At 43.9% G+C, this 25,823-nt stretch overlaps 1 protein-coding gene across 1 annotated transcript; it reads right to left on the bottom strand.

The window, feature by feature from the left end:
- Positions 1–4,437: 4,437 nt before the first annotated feature.
- GSTO1 (glutathione S-transferase omega 1) lies at positions 4,438–25,779 on the bottom strand. The gene is given in 7 exon segments (XM_075612551.1): positions 4,438–4,735; positions 5,438–5,544; positions 17,638–17,739; positions 18,625–18,847; positions 22,071–22,179; positions 25,478–25,566; positions 25,653–25,779. Coding segments are annotated over 6 exon segments (726 nt in total). The 5' UTR covers positions 25,509–25,566; positions 25,653–25,779; the 3' UTR covers positions 4,438–4,581.
- Between the last annotated feature and the right edge of the window lie 44 nt (positions 25,780–25,823).

The raw sequence follows: 25,823 nt of genomic DNA, 5'->3' as shown, positions 1-25,823 counted from the left end.
GATATATGAATAGAGTTAGAGACATACTGAGGCTGGTAAAAGGAAGTGCATAATTTGAGAAGAAGTGAAGTCACAGCAAATATAAATGGTAAAGGCAGCATCACAGCAGTAATGATGCAGTCTGGTATAGATGATATCCTCCTTTCCAGCGTAGTTCAAATGCAGGAATCAGGGCCAGATGGGGTGTCCACTTCTTCCTCACTTCTTTTGAACTTCCTTTTAAACTTCAGTTGTTCAGTAGTCATGCCACTTATAATGGGCCACTTGGATATGTGCTGCAGGCAGACTAGCTGTTCTGACACAGTTTATATGGGCCTAAAAAGTCACCTGACAGTTTGGTTCTGTCTGCTTAATTAGCACATCTGAGGCACATTCAAACAGATGGTTTTCTACACAGGGTGTTCCCTGCCTAGGTGTCAATGCTTAATTCAATTAACAGTTGAAGCAGACAGGATTCAGATATGGGATCCACTCATCCAGTCATCCACTCAGAGTAGCCCTGAGAGAGAGAGAGAGCACTGACCTACTTATCCTGGGACTTGTGCAGCTCCAAATAAACTGACTTAATTTTGCCTGATTGTTAACTCTCTCAGGAATTTGGATTGATTAAGTGTGAAAGAAATAGAACATTCTAGGAAGAATATTAATCTTGACAGTTGGGATTCTGCCTATCCAAGAGACTGTGTGTGAATTCTAACTCTCCAGATTTTTAATCCATTTAATAGTGGGATATAGTTTGATTTATAAAGATTATTATAGTTATTAGTAATGTGAACTCCCAAGTATTTGATCCCCTGTGGGTTCCATTTAAAATCAAAATTAGCTCGTATTAATTTTATTGTTTTGTTAGGCAGATTAATGGTCAATGTCATAGATTTGGAATTATTTGGTTTATATGGATCCAAGCTCTTCTAAGATTTGGAATAAATTGGGTAAAAAGATTAGTGGCTTAGTTAATGTTAAAATTACATAAATTGCATGTACTGTAGAGTGGTTTTAAATTGTTGATCTAGAATTTTTATACCAGAAACATTTATATAAATTCTGGTTTAAGCAGACAATGGTACAACAGATATGGCAAAGAGGAGGGAGGACAGAGGACAGCCTTGACGAGATCCATTGTAAATGGGGAAGATATCCAAGTTGTGGATGTCACTTTGGCCGTTGCTATTGGAGATAGATACAGAACTCTGATGCCATCCATAAATGTATTACTAAATTCCATGCATTCCCATACAGTAGTTAGAAACAAACGGCCAGTTTAAGTGGTGAACATCTTTTTCAGCATCTAGTGAGAGTAAGAAAGAGGGAATATTTGAGGTTCTCACTAAATGGACTAGATCAAAAATACGTCTAGTGTTATCTAGCGCTTGCCTTCCATTGTGACTTCAACGCTATAATTAGGTTTAGCAAAATGAGGCTCATTAGGGTCGACTTACTCTGATTTTGGTCAGAAGTTTAATGTCTGCGCTGAGAAGTAAAGTCGGCTATTAACTTGTGCAATTTACAGTGTCTTTCCCTTCTTTGGGAATAACCACTATTAAGACTTGTGACACAATTTGTAACAATTGACACATTGCTGAATAATTTGGCAAGGTGGGGGATCCGTACCATGGCAAATTTTGTTATAGTAAACACTAGAAAAGCCCTCTGCCCCTGGGGGTTGGCTGTTCTTAACAGCCTTTATTGCTGTACTAAACTCTACAGATGAAAATGGAGATTCTAGCATTTTTGGGTCATCTTCAGATATTTTAGGTTACATTGATTTAGAAATGATTTTATATTTATTTTGTTCATTTGATTCTTATCTTTATTTGGAGTTAAAATGTAGAGCATACGTGCATATGAGATGTATAGTACCAGCCAATAGCTACCCACATGCTTCCTTAAAGAGGTGTGTTTTAAGATAGGACTTAAAGGTGGGGAGAGAGGGTGCTTGTCGGATATTGAGTGGGACATTGCAGATGTGTGGGGCAGTAAGTGAGAGGTTTTAGATAGGAGGGGAATTTAGATATCCTTAAGCAGAATGCGAGCAGATGTATATGATGTAGGGAGGGTCAGATGTGTGTATAGCCTTAAAAGAAAGAAGGAGAATTGTGTAAGTAATACGGGATTTAATAAGAAGTCAGGAGAACCAGAGATAATAATAATAATAGCATGTTCTTGTATAGCGCTGCTAGTTGTACGCAGCGCTTTACAGAGACATTTTGCAGGCACAGGTCCCTGCCCCGTAGAGCTTACAATCTATGGTTTGGTTTTTTTTGGTGCCTGAGGCACAGGGAGATAAAGTGACTTGCCCAAGCTCACAAAGAGCCGACTCCAGGAATCGAACCAGGCTCCCCATACTCACTGAGCCACTCCTCCCAATTTAAGAGCGAGTTAAGTGATTCTAGCAGCAGCCTGTAGGATAGATTGTAGGGGACACAAGTGAGAGTCCGGAAGGCCGTACAGTAGAAGATTACAGTAGTCACTATGTGAGGATGAAGGCATGTACTTGAGTTTTAGCAGTAATGCAACAAAGTAATGGGCATATCTGTGCAATGTCACAGACAAAAAGTCAACAGGTTTTATCTACTTTGTGAATGTGAGGAAGGAGTCAAATGTGGCCCCTAGGCAACGTCCTTGTGATACTGTGTATAATAGTGCTGCCAACAGTAATGGAGAAAAGGGCTGTAGGGTCAGTGGAGTGGAGGTACGAGTGGAGGTATGTATTGGTACACGAGTGGAGGTATTTATTTGTACACGAGTGGAGGTTTGTATTTGTACACAAGTGGAGCACAGAACCATCTTTTGTCTTACTCATATGTCATTAATTATGATTACATAAGATTAATATGTTAAATTAAACAGGATGCCTTTTGCAAATACATTTGAAGTCAGCAAGCTTTTTTGTACCTGTGATCATTTAATTTGTGCTGATCCAACACATTTATTCCCCGTCAGTCTCATCAATATGCTAAACATATTGGGATGTGTTTGATGCTTTGCCAAGCAGTATGTAAGCAGATACATTAGTATCTGAAGTTTGTCTGTCTGAGTGGGCCATCACATTATACAACAACATATAAACCCATCATTGTGTCTCCTTTAAGAAAATATAACAGCCAACACATTTCCTTTGCAGCTAGTTATTGTTTTTATAAGCGAAAAGGGTGGTTGGTCTCAAAACAACATTACACAGATTGACGCACTGCTACCCATGTAAATGACAGTAACTAAACAGTGATCCACCAATACAGAACTTATACTGTCTTAAAGTAGACAAGCAAAGGTTCCCTGCAATGGGTCACTTTAAACAGTCATACAAAAGGCGGACTATAAAACGATTGCTTTCTATAACAGATCAAATATAAAAGTGTTAGCCTCTTCTGCGCCAGTGTAGTGAGCACTTTGACACCTCTCCTGTCAGAGTTTTATTCCAGCAAATATGGGAATATCCTAAACATTGTGGTGCCATTGCTGTCCTCTAGGGGCTGAATAGGGCAGCTATAGGACATTTGGCAGCGCAGAGGTAATTCCTCAGAGAGAAACCATCAGCTGCTGACTAATTAAGCTAATCAGCCTACTCTGAACAGTCAGGAGGTGTTTTAAAAGGTTGGAAGCTGCAAGGCACAGTGAGACGGTTTTTCTCCAGAGAAGGGGGAAGGGAGACAGAGGAGCTCCCCAGCTAACGGAAGCTGGTTAAAAGAAGCTGGTAAAGAGTGAGAGACACTGCTGAGAGAGAGCTGTGCTGAAGCAGGGATGTCTGCGCCAACACCTGGACTTACAGATAAGCCAAACCCTTATTTGCTGTATACAGAGACTTTACATGCTCAGCAATAATAATATCTGTTTGGGGTGGAATGAGCTTAGCTATCCACCCAGGTTTTAAGGGTTGGAGCTGAATGTATAGTTAGCTTTCCAAATGGAAATAGGATTTGATTTTATTATTTGTTTTTTCTTAAAGGGACGGTGGGCCCGTTGTTTATTTAATCCCTGTAAATAAAACCCTGCTTAGAAAATACAGTGTTTCCGGCCTTAACTTGGGACAAAAGAGACTGCAACGTGGTGTGGGCATCACAACGTATACATGTTTCCTGGGCCATGCATTTGCAAGATGCAAAGAATATTAATAAAATGTACTAAAGGGATTTAAAAAAAACTTCACACTTCTAAAACCAGATAGCGCTTGAAAAACACAAAGCTCTGCTGGGAAATCAAAACTAGACCATTTTAAGAGAAGACCCAATTACTTCTATACTATACCTCCAAAAGATGAACCTATACTGGGGAGAGATCTGTTAGCACACCTAAGATACGTGAGAAATATGAAATGTAAATCATTTGATTATATGTGTATTGTCCATATTACTATACAAGAATAATTCTTTATCTTCCTCGATAATGTTAGTAGTGCAGTTATAAAACTCAATTATGAAATCAGAACTGAGACAGTCAAATATTTCAAAACATTTATTAGATAAAAAATATATGGAATAAGTGCTCAAGTTTAAAAGCGGTTTCACAAAAAGCAATAATCAAATCCCATATTTGAAACACAACAGGAGAGCATCATATAGTACCGGGGAGACGCCAGGGCTTTTATAGCCCATAATCCCCTGCATCCTTGCTTTTCTGGGAATATAGTTTATAGAAGCCTTCGAGAACAGCTGGTTCAGTATATGTTGCCTTCACTGCCGGATCCTTCATCATTAGTTGAAACCAGCTATTGATGTGCGGAGTTTTATTCAAACAACTAGAAAAAAAACAAAGAAACAGAAGTTGGACACGTGCGTAGGTTAAAACATTTGTAACTTTAAAAAAAACACCATTTCATATCCTTGAAGCACATATATATATGCATTAGATTTTGCCTCCATCAACAAGAATTCTTGTCCAATGGGCACTGTGACAAAATCAGCCTCATTCAGGTAGACAACAGAAAGCTGGGACATAATGGCTTTCTATTAGGGACCCCGGCTACAAAACCTTCTACTGGCATGTTAACCTATTGATAATGTATGTCGCAGACCCAGAGCTCAGATTACTAATGGATTGGCTGCTCCAAAAAAAAAAAAAAAACCCCTGCTGACTGCATGGAAAAATTAAGAAATCAATTGCATCGTTCTCCTGAACCTGTGACAGTGTGGTAAATATCTGTTATTCAAAGGGCATTAAAAAAAAAAGTAGGTTGTACCGTGTCCAATTTTCAGAAATTCTAAAAACGTGTTAAACATCTTATTTTAGGAAGAGATATTACAGCGGTCGTGCCCTGAAATCAAAAAATTATATACATTTCCAAAAGAGGCACTCCATATTTTATTGCCAACATATTCCCACTTCTCTTTCTTTTAGGGTCACAAACCCCATCTATTTCTTTCCAGCTGCAGCATGCAAAGCATTTTGGGAAGTTGTAATGTGTACATTTTGTCAAGATGTAAATATTGGTTCTGCTTACTCTTTCACGTCATAAAATATGAACCGTTCAAACCAGGGCCAAACCATGTAATCAGCCATGGATACAGCGTCTCCTCCGAAGTAAGGGGTGTTCAGCTTGCCTAGAAACTGAAAATCGAGAACATACAAAAAAGGTAATATTATCTTACAAAGTCTACCCATAAAATGTTCAATTATCTAACTTCTGAAAGAGGAAATCGGAATTTAATCCAAAAGTATTGCCCTATATTTATTGAAAAAAGTTGATATGTTTTAAATTATAAAAGGAAAACAATTTAATGAAGCAAAAGAATTTCAGATATACAAAGCTTTTTTTTATTGAAGAGTTGATGTGACCACAATGTTTCACCAATTGCCATAAGAAGAACCATTACATAAATTGTTTTCGTTTGCTTATCATATCATTTATGTATCTAGTATACAAATTAAAAACCAGATCATTGGTGTTCTACTTTTTAAAAATAATTACATGGAAAAACACTTCAAGAAATGCAAGCCACAAATGAAAAAAGTCCTACTGCATTAATAGATTTAGTATATGAGTAAAAAAATCATATAAAAATATATGATTATTCAGGCGCTAACTGCTAATAGTGACAATAAATATTATAATCAACAATAAATATTGAGTGCAAACAATAAAGGTGACAAAATCACCCGTGAATATATAAAAATATAAATAGATGCGGTCTTAATTCCCAGTTCAAACCCTCTGGTGGGACCTGTCTTGACTGGTTCCGGAAAGCGAGAATGAGTTCTAACAGTCCAGGGGAAGCATATTGGGAAAAAAGGCACAAAATCTAAGTGTAGATGTATAAGGAACCGTAAAAAAAGTTATGCAAACTTGGCCCTATACCCAGCCTACTTACAAGAAGCAGGAGGTATCTGAGCAGTGTACATATGGTAGTACAAACACTAATGGCAGGCGTAGATCTCCTTGGTGTCACTCTCAGCAGGTATACGGACATGTATTAATGTAGAGAGAGGTACATGTGAAGAGAAAGGAACTTCATGGTGCAGATCAGTGAGTATAAAAAATTCTTTTATGTAATATATAAAAAAAACGCACTTACAGTACAATAGTGCTAAAAAGCCAAGCAAATAGACTTAAACAACAGGTGGATCACACTGATGTTAGTCTCACCGCCTCTGGAACTCTGAAAACACTCGTGCTCCTCAGCGTACTTGCGGAGGTGATCCTCTTCCTGGTTCGTCGCGCTAGTCGTGGCTGTGACGTCATGTTACTCCGTTAGGTTTCCTGAGGCTGGAGACTGTCAGCGTGTGCACCGGCTGCTGCTCTACGTCCTGGAGATCCTCCCACTCTACGCGTTTCGCCCCAAGTAAGTGTGTGGCTTCATCAGGAGTGATGGTTCCCCTTAGTGGCACTATCTTTAAATAGCCATAATGCTTAATCGATTGGCTAATAATCTCTCACTGATCTGATCCTATAGGCTGATGGAGATACCTTCATCCAAGGTGATTAGCATTCTCTCCACATGTACCTCTCTCTACACTAATATATGTCCGCATACCTGCTAAGAGTGACACCAAGGAGATCTACGCCTGCCATTAGTGTTTGTACCACCATATGTACACTACTCAGATACCTCCTGCTTCTTGTAAGTAGGCTGGGTACAGGGCTAAGTTTGCATAACTTTTTATGGTTCCTTATACATCTACACTTAGATTTTGTGCCTTGTGTTTCTGTCTTTTCCCCATATGCTCCCCCTGGACTGTTAGAACTCATTAATAGATTTAGTGACTATAATATGACTTTGTATTTTCACTCAGTGAAAGCGCATAGGAGCGGGGTTCGCTCTGTGTATGCGCTGTACAAGACATTTACATCGTTATTGATACCTCTGTACTGTGCAGAATCAAAGTAAAGTAATGGCAGTGATGTTTAGAATAATGTAGGTAAAAAAATAATTCCTGGCAATGTCTGTAAATACTATAGAATCCAAAGATTAAAGTCGTTTTTACGACCTTGAAGCCAAGAATGGCAATCATTTAATTTAAATACTTATAGTAGGTTTTTTTTTTTTTAAGTTTAATTTGGTAGTTTGATATAGTAAGACAAATGAAAGGAGAGGGGGTGGGCAGGAAGGATAATCACTAACATAGGTATCTCAATCCACATAAAGCACTAAATGACATTACTGTATACAGCTGAAACAAGTTTATTTAACTGAACATATGTTGTAAATAATCCATGGTCTCCATACTTTGTCAGATTTACGTTGATTATTGTTCAATAAACTTTATGGCTTTTCCATTAAGCTGGTTTCCAGTGTTTTATTTTGGATTGGGGAGATTGCATGAGGTTATGGCTAATTAATTTAATAGCATTAAGAATATGTATAATTAGTTTTTCCGAGACTGAATACTAGCTTTTGGAGGGGGGGAATTAGATATACAAGGATCTAGGCAGTTACATATTTAGAGAGCAACCATTTAGAGAGAGTTCTACTGTACAAAGTATAGTATCCAAGGTTTGATACACTTTTGATCACTTTATTGTAGTCATTACAAAGGTATTGATTTTACTGACAAGTAATTATAATCATCCACGACATGTGACTTATGCAAGGAATAAGATCAAAGAGTGTTCATAGGATAGCATGATATATTGATGTATACAGTTATTTAGTGAATTTTGGTTCAGGAATTTTTAACCAATAAGGGACCAAGGAGTCCTATAAGAGGGATCCTGATGCAATACCAATTATGCCCCTGAGGAAGCCATCTATGGTGAAACGCGTAGGGCAGAACACTTGTGACTAAATTGACCCGTGAGCATTCATACCGCATCCACTAATTTGCTTTACCACTGTTGGCGCCGAAACTGATCACCGAGGAGGAGACGCCTGCGGTGTATCGGCGCTGGAAGTGAGATAGACCGGGAGGATCTCCGGCTAACCTGAGAGTGGTGCATGGACAAGACCAGCAAGGAATAAAGTGCCTCGGCTGCCCGATATACAAACACAAGGAGAAAGTTATATTTTTTCCAGTTACAGAGCCCAAAGAGCGGTGTTGGAAGCAAATCTAACTGCAGGTGGAGAGAGACGGCTAGAGCTACGGAGGAACAAGTGGCAGCTGCGGGATATCATTAGGTTGTGAATATATTACAGTAACAATGCCGAGGAGAATAAGGTAACCTGACACAGAGCATTACTACATCTGGAAAACTTGCAGTCATAACAAGCAGACTCCTCTGAAAAATCGGAGTAGATCCAACAGAGGAGGTTGGTGAATTTATTGCAGTAAATCTGTGAAGAAACAGCTGTGCATATACAGTATTGGTACCGACGGCATTACTCACATATCATCCACATATCATCCCTAAGCAGTAAATCATTGTCTAACTGTACTGTCACACATTTTCTCTACAACATCAAATTGTAATCTCCACTGCTGCAACATTCACGCAACTTCCATCACCCAATGGGACTTCACACTTAAATGTGACAGACCATAAGAGGTTAACAAACATGGAACATCCAACTACTGATTTCAAGCTATTATGAGCATTAACATCCCACAAGGACTATAATCCTTTTTCTTCCAACACTGGAGGACATTTCGTATAGGGGTGTTATTACAGTCCAATTTCGGGATAATTCCAATTTTTGTGTGTTCATTGAAATTCTTTTCTGGTGGGGTCAGAGGCTTCAAATTGCATCATTGCAAGGGGTCAGATTACGTGAGACCCATAATTCCATTTGTGTTATTTTTTATTGTATTTTGTATGATTTATTGCGGGTCTTAGTTTAATTAGTCACAGGGACATATTATTCCTTATTTGGAATTTATTCATTATTTAATTTTTTTAGTTTCTTCTTTTTAATAACATTTCTGTGTTTTATACATACCTTGTATTTTTGCTCATCCAAGGAAACTTGGTACACCACATATTTCTATTCATTTCCATGCGCCTGAGTGTCCCCCTATCTTTGCTAGTAACTTTTGTGGAGTCATTGTCTAACTGTACTGTCACACATTTTCTCTACAACATCAAATTGTAATCTCCACTGCTGCAACATTCACGCAACTTCCATCACCCAATGGGACTTCACACTTAAATGTGACAGACCATAAGAGGTTAACAAACATGGAACATCCAACTACTGATTTCAAGCTATTATGAGCATTAACATCCCACAAGGACTATAATCCTTTTTCTTCCAACACTGGAGGACATTTCGTATAGGGGTGTTATTACAGTCCAATTTCGGGATAATTCCAATTTTTGTGTGTTCATTGAAATTCTTTTCTGGTGGGGTCAGAGGCTTCAAGTTGCATCATTGCAAGGGGTCAGATTACGTGAGACCCATAATTCCATTTGTGTTATTTTTTATTGTATTTTGTATGATTTATTGCGGGTCTTAGTTTAATTAGTCACAGGGACATATTATTCCTTATTTGGAATTTATTCATTATTTAATTTTTTTAGTTTCTTCTTTTTAATAACATTTCTGTGTTTTATACATACCTTGTATTTTTGCTCATCCAAGGAAACTTGGTACACCACATATTTCTATTCATTTCCATGCGCCTGAGTGTCCCCCTATCTTTGCTAGTAACTTTTGTGGAGTCATTGTCTAACTGTACTGTCACACATTTTCTCTACAACATCAAATTGTAATCTCCACTGCTGCAACATTCACGCAACTTCCATCACCCAATGGGACTTCACACTTAAATGTGACAGACCATAAGAGGTTAACAAACATGGAACATCCAACTACTGATTTCAAGCTATTATGAGCATTAACATCCCACAAGGACTATAATCCTTTTTCTTCCAACACTGGAGGACATTTCGTATAGGGGTGTTATTACAGTCCAATTTCGGGATAATTCCAATTTTTGTGTGTTCATTGAAATTCTTTTCTGGTGGGGTCAGAGGCTTCAAATTGCATCATTGCAAGGGGTCAGATTACGTGAGACCCATAATTCCATTTGTGTTATTTTTTATTGTATTTTGTATGATTTATTGCGGGTCTTAGTTTAATTAGTCACAGGGACATATTATTCCTTATTTGGAATTTATTCATTATTTAATTTTTTTAGTTTCTTCTTTTTAATAACATTTCTGTGTTTTATACATACCTTGTATTTTTGCTCATCCAAGGAAACTTGGTACACCACATATTTCTATTCATTTCCATGCGCCTGAGTGTCCCCCTATCTTTGCTAGTAACTTTTGTGGAGTCATTGTCTAACTGTACTGTCACACATTTTCTCTACAACATCAAATTGTAATCTCCACTGCTGCAACATTCACGCAACTTCCATCACCCAATGGGACTTCACACTTAAATGTGACAGACCATAAGAGGTTAACAAACATGGAACATCCAACTACTGATTTCAAGCTATTATGAGCATTAACATCCCACAAGGACTATAATCCTTTTTCTTCCAACACTGGAGGACATTTCGTATAGGGGTGTTATTACAGTCCAATTTCGGGATAATTCCAATTTTTGTGTGTTCATTGAAATTCTTTTCTGGTGGGGTCAGAGGCTTCAAGTTGCATCATTGCAAGGGGTCAGATTACGTGAGACCCATAATTCCATTTGTGTTATTTTTTATTGTATTTTGTATGATTTATTGCGGGTCTTAGTTTAATTAGTCACAGGGACATATTATTCCTTATTTGGAATTTATTCATTATTTAATTTTTTTAGTTTCTTCTTTTTAATAACATTTCTGTGTTTTATACATACCTTGTATTTTTGCTCATCCAAGGAAACTTGGTACACCACATATTTCTATTCATTTCCATGCGCCTGAGTGTCCCCCTATCTTTGCTAGTAACTTTTGTGGAGTCGTGAGATCTCGCACTCACTTCTCCTCACTTTTAAAGCTTTACACTCTTCTGCTCCTCCTTACATCTCAACCCTAATTTCTCGCTATGCACCATCCCGACACTTGCGTTCTGCTCTAGGATGTCTTCTCTCTACCCCCTTTGTATCTGTAGCCCTGGTCTCCAGCGGCTCCTAGAGACCCCCCTCCTTTGGAGCAGCGCGGTCGCGGGTGCCGCCGGAGCCAACGACGGACCCGACGGCTGCTTCCAAAGGTGGGGGCCGGAGCAGGGAGCGGCGCGCTACTTCGGAGATGCGGCCTGTTCCCGGGGACGCGATCGGGCCGTTGCTAGGGCCGTGGTCGCGTCGCGAGGGTCCCGGCGGATCGCAGAGCAGGGCGCCGCCATTGCCAGGTGCGTTGCGCATGCGCATGCGCAGGGGCTAGGAGCGCCGGGAGGCCCACAGATAGCTCGCGCATGCGCAGGTAGGAGCCCGCGAAACCCTAGCCTACCAGGGAAGGCTCTAGGCAGGGACTACGAGTCCCATGAGCCTCTGCGCGCCCCACGTGATGCCAGGGAGCCAATAGGGCTTAGGATCTCTCTGCAGAAAGGATACATTTCACACGCTGAGCCCACGCTAGTTAGTTGGAGCTGGGAGCAGAAGGGGAAGGAAGGGTGTAGGGAGCGAGTGAAGCTCCTGCACCACTTAAGGTTCCCCATATCCCAGGTAGGCCCCAACTCCCCACCAGGCTAGTGGGTAATTGCTAAGGGACGGCCCCAGGTTAGGGGTTCTGCCCCTAGGTGTGTGTGTATATGCTGTCTTGTCAGAGTCACGGCTGTCAGTGCTGTGAGGTCTGACAAGAAGGCATCGTGTGTTGTTGCAGCACGTTTGCTGCAAGTACCAAGTAGGTGGCAGTGCGTTACTGCAGGTGCTAGGTAGTAGTTAGAGTCAGGACCGGGAAGAGCTAGGGGAACGAAGCAGGGCAGTAACCCCTTAGGCCCCAGATAGGTTCTCACTCCCCAGTTTGTGGTGCTACAGGGACAGGCCCTAGGTTAGGGACCCTGTCACAGTAGCGCTAGTGTTAGATAGGGACACAGCGGATGCTGCGCTTCCCGTGAAGAGACTTAGTCTCTTTGCGCACAGACTTGAGCCCATCTCCAGTGTGGGATCGCCCCTGGCGGACCCCGGGCAAGGAACCACAGGATCAGACGGAGTCACCGAGCGACAGATCCTTTTCGAAGTGCTTGCAGGCCCGAGTGCAGGAGCGCTCGGTAGGTACCCCATAAGTGCACCAACAAACCCTAACATTCTCATAACACATAGTGACAGCGCTGACCACGGGACAAAGGGGTTGGGCTGTGGGCACCGTGTGGGGAAGTTATAATATGTTGATGTTATAGGGTTCATATGCTCTTAAGTGAAGGTGTTGGGGAAGCGTCCTGCGCAACGCCGTAGTCAGTGTCGCCTCTAGAGAGGGACACCCGTTATTCTGTGTATGGTATTTGTGTCGTATGTTCCCAAGTAAAGGTATTAGTTATTATACAAATAGGTGTGCTAGTTATTTGTATGTGTCCTGCGAGGAACAATTCCTGCTCTGCTAGGAACCATCGCAGGTGGAGGCGCTGCACCGAGTACAGGGTTACTCCTAATATAATTGCCCCAGGTTCCCCGTGGAGGAAGCTCAGCCCTCCTGTGAGCCTAACAGGTAACGCACCACACCTGGTAACACTGTATGTTCTCCGCACCCACACTATATCTGCGATTGGGTGGGGTGGAATACCCGTTACATTTGGAGGCGCTGCTGAGATAGACCTGGGGTGCCCTATTCTATTTTTGTGCCAGTTAAGTCCCAACCATGTTTGTGCCCTCAAGCCATGAGGTCCGCGAATGGGCCAAGAGGGCAAAAGTATCCCCGCGACATGTGGTAGTAGTAGGGAATGTTCCCACTAGTGTGGTGAAGTTGAAGGAAATTTGTGAGGCCCTAAAGGGACTCCTGGGCCTAGATCAAAGGTGGAGGAGGATAGAGCACCGGTACGACACCACTGAACAGTGGAGTAGACTATGGCTAGTGGCGGATCAGGAAATATGCCTGGAACATGCCCCTCTGACCTTACATTTCCCAGAGGCCCCACCAGAAGGCTACCCTATTAGATACGCAGAGAGCCCTTGTGAAATTAACAGAACTGTTATCAAAATGGAGGCTCCCTCATCCAGTGAGTCACACCTAAAATGTCGTCTCCTGCCAAATCAGGAGAACACACGTGCTGCTGACTGCAAGCCTGCACTAAATTGTGTTGCAAAAATCTGCACAGGACTGGCGGGAAAACCAGAGCTCTGCCCCCGCAATGTGAGTGACTCAGTGCAGAGCCCGAACCACTCAGTGATAGAGCGTGCCCCTCCTTTAAATTCCACCAGGGGGAGCAAGCACAGTGAACAGCAATCAGCAACCGCTGTTCCCTTTAAAGACAGTACAGAATGCAGAGAAACACACCCTCAGTTGTATGGAGCATGGCGATCAAAAGGAGGGAATAATCCTTTCTTGTGTGCCCATGCCTACAAAAGGACTTGAATCTATCTGGTGGTATGGACTTTAACCACTTTAGGCTACCAATAGAATACCGGGTGGCAGTGGTGGATGATGAGGGGTACATAAGATGTGTTTGTAACCAGTGTGACTTCCCAGGTGGCAAACAGACCTGGGGTCCCAAGTGTGCCTGCTGCGGGGCACAGTTCCTACAACCCGTGCTGCTGTGTGCTATGGAACCCGCAGAGGAAAATGCGGCTAACCAGCCTACCTCCGCTACAGAGGGCCCGTGCGTCCTAACCGCGGTTCCAGATTCGGTTCTAATGCCGGAACCACAGAGGACAAGTGAAGCTGAGGACAAAGAGTCGGTTGCCTCGCATGCTGTGGGCCCGTGTGCCCTACGACGGCCAGTCCGGCCTAAGATGATGGTACCGTCGGTCCTAGGCTTGGGATCAGTACCTAACAACGACAAGGGTGAGTTGACTGCCCCAGGGGTGTCGGGTGTGAGCCTCCAGGTGACCGCGGAGCACGATAGCTCCTTAAGTCTGGCCACCAGGGCAAATGGCTCCACGCGGCATCGCGTCCTGGCGGAGGTGCCCCCCTTAGAAGAGTTCTATCCAGTGATGCGAGTGGATCAGTATCCACCGCCTATCGTCCAGGTGAGGAGGAAAGACAGCAGGCAACCAGCCGTGGTGATGCGCCAGCCGGCGGACCACCCCAGTGAAGCTGAAGCATCTGCTGCGGACCCTGCTGTGGACCCGCTGCACCTTGACATCCCTCGGCAGCAAACGCTGGTGCGGCCGAGGCCGCGGAAGAGTCCCACGGCCGTGGCGAGGGATTGGAGGAAGAGGAACCCATCTCAAGCCAGCGGAGTGGTGAGGAACCTCCTTACTCCCCACAGGCTCCAGTGGAGGTGGCCGTGAAAAGGGCCCCAACTAAAGTTCATGCTGAGCAGAAGAACGTAGCTGGACATCCGTGTGTCACCATAACTGAACAGAGTGTGAGCCCGTGCGCTCCAACCCAAATGGTCCCAGGACTGGGATCCAACGCTCCCGAGTTTCCAGCAAGTAAGTGGACTGCCCCAGAAGTGCCGGGGGCATGTCCCGAGACAGCGGAGGTGGGAACTGACAGCGTCCCCGAGGACCTGTTGGCCACCGTGAATCACCGCAGTGGTAAGGTATCTACCCTTTACTCCTTGCCGGGTGAAACAGAGACTTTGAGTAAAGAGACATTGTCCATTGCTTGCTTCCCAGTGGAAGCCTCGCAAGTACGTAGGGACAAGGACTGTGTGACGAGGGATTTAGTAAAAATTGCCTCCTTCAAGCCCAAAAAGGAGCGTTCCATTCATCATGTCGTGGACAGAGGAAAAGGTCGGGACCTCCCGGTATGCCGCATGTGCGAGGCGGATGGCTGGGTTAAGGTCTGGCCAAGAGACATTGCACTATTCCTTCCACCAGGGGGAGGAAGTATAGAGAACCCTGTGACTGTTACCCCTGAGCATGATTGTCAAGAGATTCCCCAGGGGGAGGCTCTCAAACGCAAAAGTGAGCTACCCCCACCTGATCAGTTGAGGGCACCCCACAAATAGTCTCAGCAAGCAGCAATCACTCAGCTGGCCTCGGTTATTACTGTGGGTGTTATGTGGTGTATCAAGTCATATACAGACCATGTGATAAGTTGTATTTTCTATGCAATGCATTTTGATTATATAACATTTGTACCAGGTTATGTCGTTCCCCAAGCGGGGACGTTGGATTATTCACCAGGGGGAGAGTGTAGCCCTGGTCTCCAGTGGCTCCTAGAGACCCCCCTCCTTTGGAGCAGCGCAGTCGCGGGTACCGCCGGAGCCAACAACGGACCCGATGGCTGCTTCTAAAGGTGGGGGCCGGAGCAGGGAGCGGCGTGCTACTTCGGAGATGCGGCCGGTTGCCGGGGACGCAATCGGGCCGTTGCTAGGGCCGTGGTCGCGTCGCGAGGGTCCCGGTGGCTCGCGGAGCAGGGCGCCGCCATTGCCAGGTGCGTTGCGCATGCGCAGGGGCTAGGAGCGCCGGGAGGCCCACAGATAGCTCGCGCATGCGCAGGTAGGAGCCCGCGAAACCCTAGCCTACCAGGGAAGGCTCTAGGCAGGGACTACGAGTCCCATGAGCCTCTGCGCGCCCCACGTGATGCCAGGGAGCCAATAGGGCTTAGGATCTCTCTGCAGAAAGGATACATTTCGCGCGCTGAGCCCACGCTAGTTAGTTGGAGCTGGGAGCAGAAGGGGAAGGAAGGGTGTAGGGAGCGAGTGAAGCTCCTGCACCACTTAAGGTTCCCTATATCCCAGGTAGGCCCCAACTCCCCACCAGGCTAGTGGGTAATTGCTAAGGGACGGCCCCAGGTTAGGGGTTCTGCCCCTAGGTGTGTGTGTATATGCTGTCTTGTCAGAGTCACGGCTGTCAGTGCTGTGAGGTCTGACAAGAAGGCATCGTGTGTTGTTGCAGCACGTTTGCTGCAAGTACCAAGTAGGTGGCAGTGCGTTACTGCAGGTGCTAGGTAGTAGTTAGTGTCAGGACCGGGAAGAGCTAGGGGAACGGAGCAGGGCAGTAACCCCTTAGGCCCCAGATAGGTTCTCACTCCCCAGTTTGTGGTGCTACAGGGACAGGCCCTAGGTTAGGGACCCTGTCACAGTAGCGCTAGTGTTAGATAGGGACACAGCGGATGCTGCGCTTCCCGTGAAGAGACTTGGGCTCAAGTCTGTGCGCACAGAGACTATCTCCAGGGTGAGATTGCCCTTGGCGGACCCCGGGCAAGGAACCACAGGATCAGACGGAGTCACCGTGCGACAGATCCTTTTCGAAGTGCTTGCAGGCCCGAGTGCAGGAGCGCTCGGCAGGTACCCCATAAGTGCACCAACAAATCCTAACATTCTCATAACACATAGTGACAGCGCTGACCACGGGACAAAGGGGTTGGGCACCGTGTGGGGAAGTTATAATATGTTGATGTTATAGGGTTCATATGCTCTTAAGTGAAGGTGTTGGGGAAGCGTCCTGCGCAACGCCGTAGTCAGTGTCGCCTCTAGAGAGGGACACCCGTTATTCTGTGTATGGTATTTGTGTCGTATGTTCCCAAGTAAAGGTATTAGTTATTATACAAATAGGTGTGCTAGTTATTTGTATGTGTCCTGCGAGGAACAATTCCTGCTCTGCTAGGAACCATCGCAGGTGGAGGCGCTGCACCGAGTACAGGGTTACTCCTAATATAATTGCCCCAGGTTCCCAGTGGCGGAAGCTCAGCCCTCCTGTGAGCCTAACAGGTAACGCACCACACCTGGTAACACTGTATGTTCTCCGCACCCACACTATATCTGCGATTGGGTGGGGTGGAATACCCGTTACATATCTAAAGCCCGCTCCCGCCTTAAACCTTTCTAACCGACTCCCCCACACCTCTGGAATGCCCTTCCCCTCAATACCCGACTAACACCCTCTCTATCCACCTTTAAGACCCACGCTTAAAGAAGCATATGAGTAGCACCGTAGATATTACTAGACACGATACATAAAGCTTGGCCCCCTGCAGAAGCACTTACCAGAACTCCCTCCTCCTGTCTCTGTACGTTCTCCCTACCTACCGATTAGATTGTACGCTCCTCGGGGCAGGGACTCCTCTTCCTAAATGTTACGTTTATGTCTAAAACACTTATTCCCATGACCCGTTATTTGTATTTATTATTTATATGATTGTCACGTGTATTACTGCTGTGAAGCGCTATGCACATTAATGGCGCTATATAAATAAAGACATACAATACAATGATTTCCCCCATCCACATCATTGTATTTGGTATACATACTTCTCCAAAAACAGTTGTTGCAATTTTATTACCTCATCAAATTTAATGATTTTCTCCAGGAATTCCGCCTTCAGTTTAGCTGTATCTTCATTATTAGTCCTAGCAGTCAGCATTTTATACAGCAAGGTCGGCAGCTGGAGGGGAAAAAAACCCCAGAGAATAGAACTTTGTGACCAGCAAGTACTTAATATTGTTTAATCGACGCGTGCCACCCACTGAAATATGTAGCTCTCTCTTCTGCACAAGTACAAACGGGTGTAGTAATATTATATAATCACATGCAACGAGTACAAATCAAAACCAATGCAGTGTGAGAATCCCCACACCTTCCATTTGATAAGCTACAATCCTTGCATTAAAATACGTCTGATTTCTACTGAAGCAGAGATTCATGAAGAATCACTTTGATCAGAACTAGCATTGCCCCTTCTTTAAAAATGACCTACTGCTCTGCATATTGTAACGTAAAGCAACTCCAACATACAGATCCTTCAAGGGCCTGATGCCACCGGAACAATAGCAATAACATATAGAAAGATTCTTCCAGGGAGGAGTTTATCATTGTGAGTTAAACATGAGCTTTAATGCATTAAGGCAGATCTTTTCAGCTACGGTCTTCAAGGCCCCGAACAGGTCCACTTTGAAGGATATCCCTGCTTCAGCACAGGAGGCTCAATGAGTAGCTCAGTCGAAGAGTGAGCCACCTATGATGAAGCAGGCATATCCAGAAAACCTGACCCATTTGGGGGTCGGGGGTGGGGCGGTAAGGACTGGTGTTGAGAAGCCCTGCATTAAGAGATATCAGTTTAGTGCTTATCAGCTGTGAGTAAAGTTAGATTATACGCTGTATCACTTCATCTTGCACGATGAATATTTTTAGTCTGCGTTCTGATGCCGTATGATTGTTGCTATTGTGTGTTCCGCCTAAGAAAGGCTGCATTAAAGTTACAAATAGAGGGATAATAATGAAATGCAGACACACAATAATGGATACAATAATGTTGGCCAGTGATTCGTACCCAGGAGAAATGTTCTACCACCATCCTCTAATGTGCTCTCTGGTATGGATCTGCAGGGATGAGCTTCTTTCCAGGAAAGGCCTCATCCAGGTACTCACTTACTATTGGGGAGTCATAAATCAACTGACCCTTACTAGTCTCCAGGACGGGTACCAGGCCAAATGGGCTCTTATCAAAGAACCAGTCAGGTTTGTTCTGTAAATTGATGTTGATTTCTTCAAACCTTAATAAAATAAAAAATAAATGCCATGTGTAAACTAGCCAGAAGTAAAACTATGAAAAATCGCTGAAAACATTTACAAACAATTGAAAAGTGGAGAGCAGAATTTGACATTGTACATTGGAAAAGAAAAGGGGTATTGTCGCAGAACACATTAGAAGACAAGTTGGAACTTCCACTGTTATACAGCAGGTTTACCAAGGACAAGAAGGAGGTTGGGAGAGTGGCACGCTGGTGTATGTATATATATATATATATACACACACACACACACACACACACACACACACACACACACAATGTTGGATCCAAGTGGACCTGAAGAAATGTGAGTGGTAGAGGAAGCACACAGGAGCCTTTTTGTAAGTTAACTTACTCTGTATTTAAAGCAGCAGAGCAGGTATATGCATAATGTGACGTTTCAGGACAGACAAGCCCTTTCCTCAGACCATATACCATAAGTGAAAATAACCAGTATATATACCCCGAGGGATATTATTATTCTGTTTATCCCACATAAGTTTGCTCAATTATTACTTATATGCGACCAGTTGGCCTATATGCCCCTGTGTCTACACTACACTATATATAATAAGATTTATGCCCTATTAGTTTATATCTCTAATGGATTGTTCTTTGCCTTGTTATCCTATCCCCAGATATGTGGGTAACACAGCTTTCGATTGTACACTCAAAACTGAACCCATTTTTAACTTGCATCTTTTCAGCTTTAACCCCTTCATTTTGGCAGAAAAATCATCTATAACCGAAAGAAAATGTCGACATGGTTGCTCCCAGTTCTCCAGACTAATTTTATACTGTAGTCATTGAAAACTCTCTAAGGCACGAACATAGTGCATATATGCTGCTTGAATTAGTCATTTAAGTTTAACTTCGTCGATTGAACTTCTCCACTGTTCAGCTAGTGTGCTGTGCTGTGTGTGTGTCTCTCTTTGTTTTTGTATTCTCTAGGTAGCGACGTGACATCATTGCGTCATTAGCTTCAACCAGGAAGTAATGAGGCTGCAGTGGCTGCCCAGCTAGATCACAGGTGATGGGTATGAGGTGATTTTGTAACCACATGGGGTATATATACTTATTATTTTCACGGTTTGAGGAAAGGACTCGTCTGTCCTGAAACGTCACATTATGCATATACCTGTTCTAATGCTTTAAACACAGAGTAAGTTAACTTACAGAGAGGCTCCTGTGTGCTTCCTCTACCACTCACATTTCTTCAGGTTTACCAAGGACAATTTATTGTTCCAAATGTATGATACAAACCCAATTGTTCTCGCCTTCCAAGCACATATTCCAAGCGTATTCAATAAAGTGCGATTGCAATAATTCAACGCTTCCACATGGAAAGTCGAATTCAAGTCAATGAGACTTATATACAGAAGCACCGCTTCTCTGCTATCATGATTTATTTTAAAAATCCCTTTAAATGTTTTTTTTCCCCACCTAATGGTCTATACATTAATATATTGCAACATCTTAAAAAGTAGAACCTAAAAACAAAGAAGTTTCATAGTTAGTTTAGACCAGTGGTTTTCAAACTTTTTTTGGTTAAGGAACCCTATAATTATATTGTGAAATTCTGTGGACCCCCAACCCTCTCTAATAGTGTGTCGAGATAAGATGCATTATAAGGAACCTCGACCCTCTCTAATAGCTCGTCTGAGATCAGATGCATTGTAAGGAACCCCAACCCTCTCTAATAGCGCGTCTGAGATCAGATGCATTGTAAGGAACCCCAACCCTCTCTAATAGCGCGTCTGAGATCAGATACATTGTAAGGAACCCCAACCCTCTCTAATAGCGCGTCTGAGATCAGATGCATTGTAAGGAACCCCAACCCTCTCTAATAGCGCGTCTGAGAGCAGATGCATTGTAAGGAACCCCAACCCTCTCTAATAGCGCGTCTGAGAGCAGATGCATTGTAAATGATTCTGTATTGGTACAAATTTCAAATTACCTGAAAATTGCAGGGAACCCTTCTTAGGAAACCCTGTTGAAAAATACACGTTTAGACATTGTCATCTTATTCTTTGAGCATGTCCAAAGATGTAATTCAGCTCAGGACCGCAAATTTTGCAGTCCCTTGACCAGTGATTCCCAACCAGGGTTCTGCGGAGCAGTCTCAAGGGTTCCGCCTACAGACCACGGACCGCATGCCGTCTGCCGCACTCATTGTGCGGCCCACGATGGCTTTCCTGGCTCTCCCCCCTCGCCGCCCCACCCTCCCGAGCCCGCTCTCAGGACTGCAGGGAAGAAGCGTGCTCTAGCAGTGTGGCAGCGAGCATGTGCGTGCAGTCCTAGGAGTGAGATGATATCCAGGGTGGCGGAGGGTGATGTGAAATGCAGGGGGAAGTGGGTGATGTGAGATGTGAAGAGGGTGGGTGATGTGAGATGCAGGTGGGAATAGTGTGATGTGAGATGCAGGGGGAGGAGGGTGATGTGAGATGCGGGGGGAGGAGGGTGATGTGAGATGCAGGTGGGGTATATGAGGATGATGATGATGGGTGCTGGGGGGAGATATGAGGATGATGAGGGGTGCTGGGGAAGATATGATTATGATTTTACCCGTGTGGCCCAAATCGGTTTTCCTTGGAGCAGTTGAGCCCTTCTCACTTTACAAGTTGTGCAGGCCTGCGCTAGAATTGGAAAAAGCTTGCGAGTAATGGAGTTAAAAAAAGGATTATTAAGGTTTTAACGCGAAGGAAGGTGATTTATTAAAAAGTATTAGTTCATTATTATTTATAAACCCTCCTGCTTTACGCGTCTATTTTGTGATTTACCCTTGTCGAACCTAATATGTGTCAGCCAGATAGGGGTTTCCTGAAATTTTACGAAATACTTCAAGGGTTCCCCCAAACAAAAAAGTTGGGAATCATTGCCCTGGACACTAGGAGGTACAAAAGAAAAATAAACTGTGATTTATGTCCAAACACACAAAAACAGCCATTTTTTTTGTTGGGCATGACTATATTTGCTAAAGGAAGACAATTCGATTGTTACATTATTTATCAGGCGTTTAAGTCAGCTATCAGGGAGTACACCTAAAACCAACAGTATTGTCACCTGCATCTATTTGATCATCTGGATGGCACTATGCAATAAAGTGGTTTGTTAATAATGTACAACAATGTAAGTGAGTTTTCTTAATGATCTGATTGCTGTGATGCATCTTGGCAGCCTTGGTTATTCAATTTGATACTCTTACCTGATTCCCTTAGCAGCTAGTACGAGCCTTGGCCTTTGGGCAAATGGGCAGAATCTCATGCTATAGAGACGAATCAATCCTTCAGGGACAGGGCCCGGAGCAGGACTGCCTGGGAAAGAGAATGGGGTTCAATTGTAGACATTTAAAAAAAAAAATGCCAAAAAAGGAATCTGCATAACAGATAATCACACTATAAAAATTATCCAATATTTAGTCGAAATGACAAATTACAGTACATGTTATGTCCCTTTTCAAACAAATGTATTTGCATGATGACCTTAATCACACATGAAAACCCTTAATGGAGGTTGTCAGGTATAACTATGGGAGTGCGAGCCCAATTACACCTCTCCCACGGCTGTAGGTCACAGCTTTAGTTACACCACACATGGAAGAATTGTAAACCATATGCTCTGCCCAATTCTGAATCCAGAATAACCTAGCCTCAGTGCTAAGAAGATGACCCACTGACTTCATGCAAGCGCTCCACATTACCGCTATTTCCTCCACTGCTATGGCCGGGTCCAGCGTTGGCGAAGTAAGGTGTGCAGAGGCCATTACATAAAACGCGCAACCTATATGCTTAGAGCAGGAGTGTGAAAACTTTCTATGCTGCGCCACCCTGCCTGCTCAGCCCCAGTGCTTGCCCTTCCCCTCCCTTATCTTGGAACTGACGCCATGGAGTCATGTGATGTCACGTGAACCCGTGGCGTCATTTCTCAGCGTGTTGCCATGGCGACGTGTTGCCCAAAGCCAAGGTAAGTAAGTTACAGAGGCCTCCCGCGCTCCCTGGCATGTAATTTAAATGTTTTGGGGAAGAGCGCAGGGCCTCTGTAACCGTCGTGCCCCCCCCAAAAAAAAATCTTGTGCCCCCCCAGTTTAAACACCCCTGGCTTAGATTGAAAAATCTAATTTTCCCTAAAAGCCATGCATCCCATTTGGATTGAATAAAGTGTGGGATGTTGCTCCTTTTTTTTTCTAAAAACACATACAAATGTTCCACTCATTTATATACAGTATATTTTTCCTTCCCATTTGCAGAAGCTTTGCACATTATTCACATAAGTATTAGTTTTCCATGTGCAGCACGTTTTTATTGCGTACAATCTGTATGCCTGTGCATTTATGCATTTCCACATTCTTCCAATAAGTTATACCTGTATCTTTAACACTTCCCCGGGCTGTGGGGGGTAATTAAGACAACTTTCCGTTCGCCTGTGTATTGTATGACAAAGCATGGTTTTATGGCGTGAAACGCGTCGTGGGAGGAGGCGCTGTTATAGGGGTCATGCATGGCGATTTATGACTATTTGTTGCCACAATGAAGATTTGACCAATAAAGGGCTTTTAATTTGTAATGGGACTGCGAGACACGGTTTGACTCTTCAGTTTAAGCGTATAGCCAACCAAACCTGGCTCACTACATGAAGTCCCTACCAGCCCCCTTTAGCTCTTGAAACTAGCAGCGACCTCTCCACCCACTGCCTCTGGCCAGGCAGGTCGCTGCGACAACCAGTACCCCACACAAGCAACACCAACACTGTGAAGCGCGTTTCAATTCCTCAACTATTTCCTCAGTGATGGAAACAAACATTTACAGTAGTGGGATGGAGGGCAACCCCTGGTTGAGTCAATTCACCCAAGGTTTGTACCCCACCTAGGCACACCCATTTCTCCTTATTAACAAAGGCATGTCCCTTTTTAAATGCAGGGGAATCCCATGTTATTAGTGACCCCAAAGCTGGGACACTAGATTTTTACATTGATTTAGCGACAGTTTTACAGCCAATAAGCTTTTTACCAACAGACTCATCCCCCCAATCCTCCAAAAAGGAGTTTAAACTCTTAAGGTCACTTTTTTTTTAAGAATATAATTTCATGAACTACAAATTCTAAAATTCTGCTTGGAACCTTAAATGGGCGTTAGAATCCATGTTAAATGGGAACGCAGAAGTGTCACTATACAATGACACAACACTTATGTGAATGTCGGAGCATCCCATTATTATTCAAAGACTCCCACAACGTCACACACTGTGTTCTTACATCCTGACAGCACCAGTTATTCTTGTTTTGTTTTGTGTTTATGTAAAACCAGTTGGGTCTGGAATGTGAGTCAGTGATCCCCAAATTGGATCTTCTACTTACTTTTTTTTTTCCTTTAACAATTATAAAGATAATATTTGTTAGGATTTTTTTTTCTCCAATTAACTTCAGTTTCCAAAGTGTGATGATACCAGGAGGCATCTCTAGTTTTATTTATAAACCCAGAAAAATACTTCCCCACCCCCCTTTTCTATTTATTTTTTTACAGACTCCATTTAACTTTCTTAAAGAAAATTAATTTTATGAAGACTCCTCCTCTTATCAAGTTTGCTTCAACGTTGGAAGACACCTTAGGCTGCATCCCCAGTATGGTCTACAGCGCACGCCTTGCGAACAAGCACCACCCCCCAATCAGGCCAGGCCCACTACGCACCTTGGCGCGCATTCGGCAGCCGCGCTCGACTACAAGTTTTTGCAAAGACAGGAAAACTGTCTTTACAACTTGCGCAGCCGTGATGGTGGGGGAGGGGCGGGGCCATTCCTCTGGCTGCCCGCCAACCACGTGATCGGGTTGCGGCAAAGCAAGACAAAATTCTTGTCTTTCCTGCCAGCGGACGCGTCATCGCGCTTTGCACACACACACACGGCGACGGGGGCCTGCCCCATAGAGGGCTGTGGTGTGTGTGACATGCACGCCGTAGTGCGCCCCGCAGCGGCCACTGTGGCACCTGGCCTTACAGATTAGAGTAGTGTTTTTCAACAGGGGTTCCTAGGAACTAAAAGAGACAGTCCCTTCTCAAATTAAGTCACTTGGTGTCATTGAAGGTATTCAAGGGGTTAACGACCTCACTGCAGGGAAATGAAAGCTAAGGCTACACTTATCGTGCCGGTGGCACGACGGACGCTGGAAAAATCAAACAGAGATGACTTCCAACGATCGCTAACCAAATCGTCGCGTCGCGCTTACTATAAGCGCACGCGACGGCAGCAATGCATTTGTTTTTCGCCGACACTATACGCGCAGCCTTACAGTTTGCATAGTACTTTTTAACCACGTTAGTTATGTAATAGCAAGCAAAGTCCAATGCTGAACCAGCACGTGCTCTGCAGAAGTCAGTGGGTTAATTAGCCCTAGGACCTTCTGAAACACACCACGCGTTAATCCAGGGGTGGTCACTTGGTCCTCAAGGGCCACCCACAGGCCAGGTTTTCCTGATAGCCCTGCTTCAGCACCGATGGCTCAATCAAAGATTGAGCTAACTGTGCTGAAGCAGGGCTATCCTTAAAATGTGACCTGCTGGTGACCATTGAGGACTGGGGTTGCCCATCCCTGCCTTAATCCCTTACAATCATTTCTGTACCTTTTGCCAAAGCCTTCTTTGATCCTGACATTTCCGGTAAGGAATAGGCCTGCAGGCAGACTCCAAGAGTACTCAGTGAATGAAGCAATCTGCATGGGGGGAAAAACAGCAGCAGTTACTTGGTTTGCATTTCAATTATTCCCTTACATAAGCGTGCAGATGCACCCTGACATACCAGTGCTGGAACAGTGAACAGCGAATTCACTTCCCTGCGCCTATAAACTGTCCGTGTCAGTCTCCACCCCTCTTGTGCAATGTACAATAACAAATACACCCCTACAGGAATCTTAAAGCCCCAGTGCCTCTTATTCTCAGCTACATGAGTGTATAATTAAGTGAAAAGACT

The sequence above is a fragment of the Ascaphus truei genome, chromosome 8 (assembly GCF_040206685.1).
Source record: "Ascaphus truei isolate aAscTru1 chromosome 8, aAscTru1.hap1, whole genome shotgun sequence".
Taxonomy (NCBI): Eukaryota; Metazoa; Chordata; class Amphibia; order Anura; family Ascaphidae; genus Ascaphus; species Ascaphus truei.
This window is presented reverse-complemented; position numbering and strand designations above follow the sequence as displayed.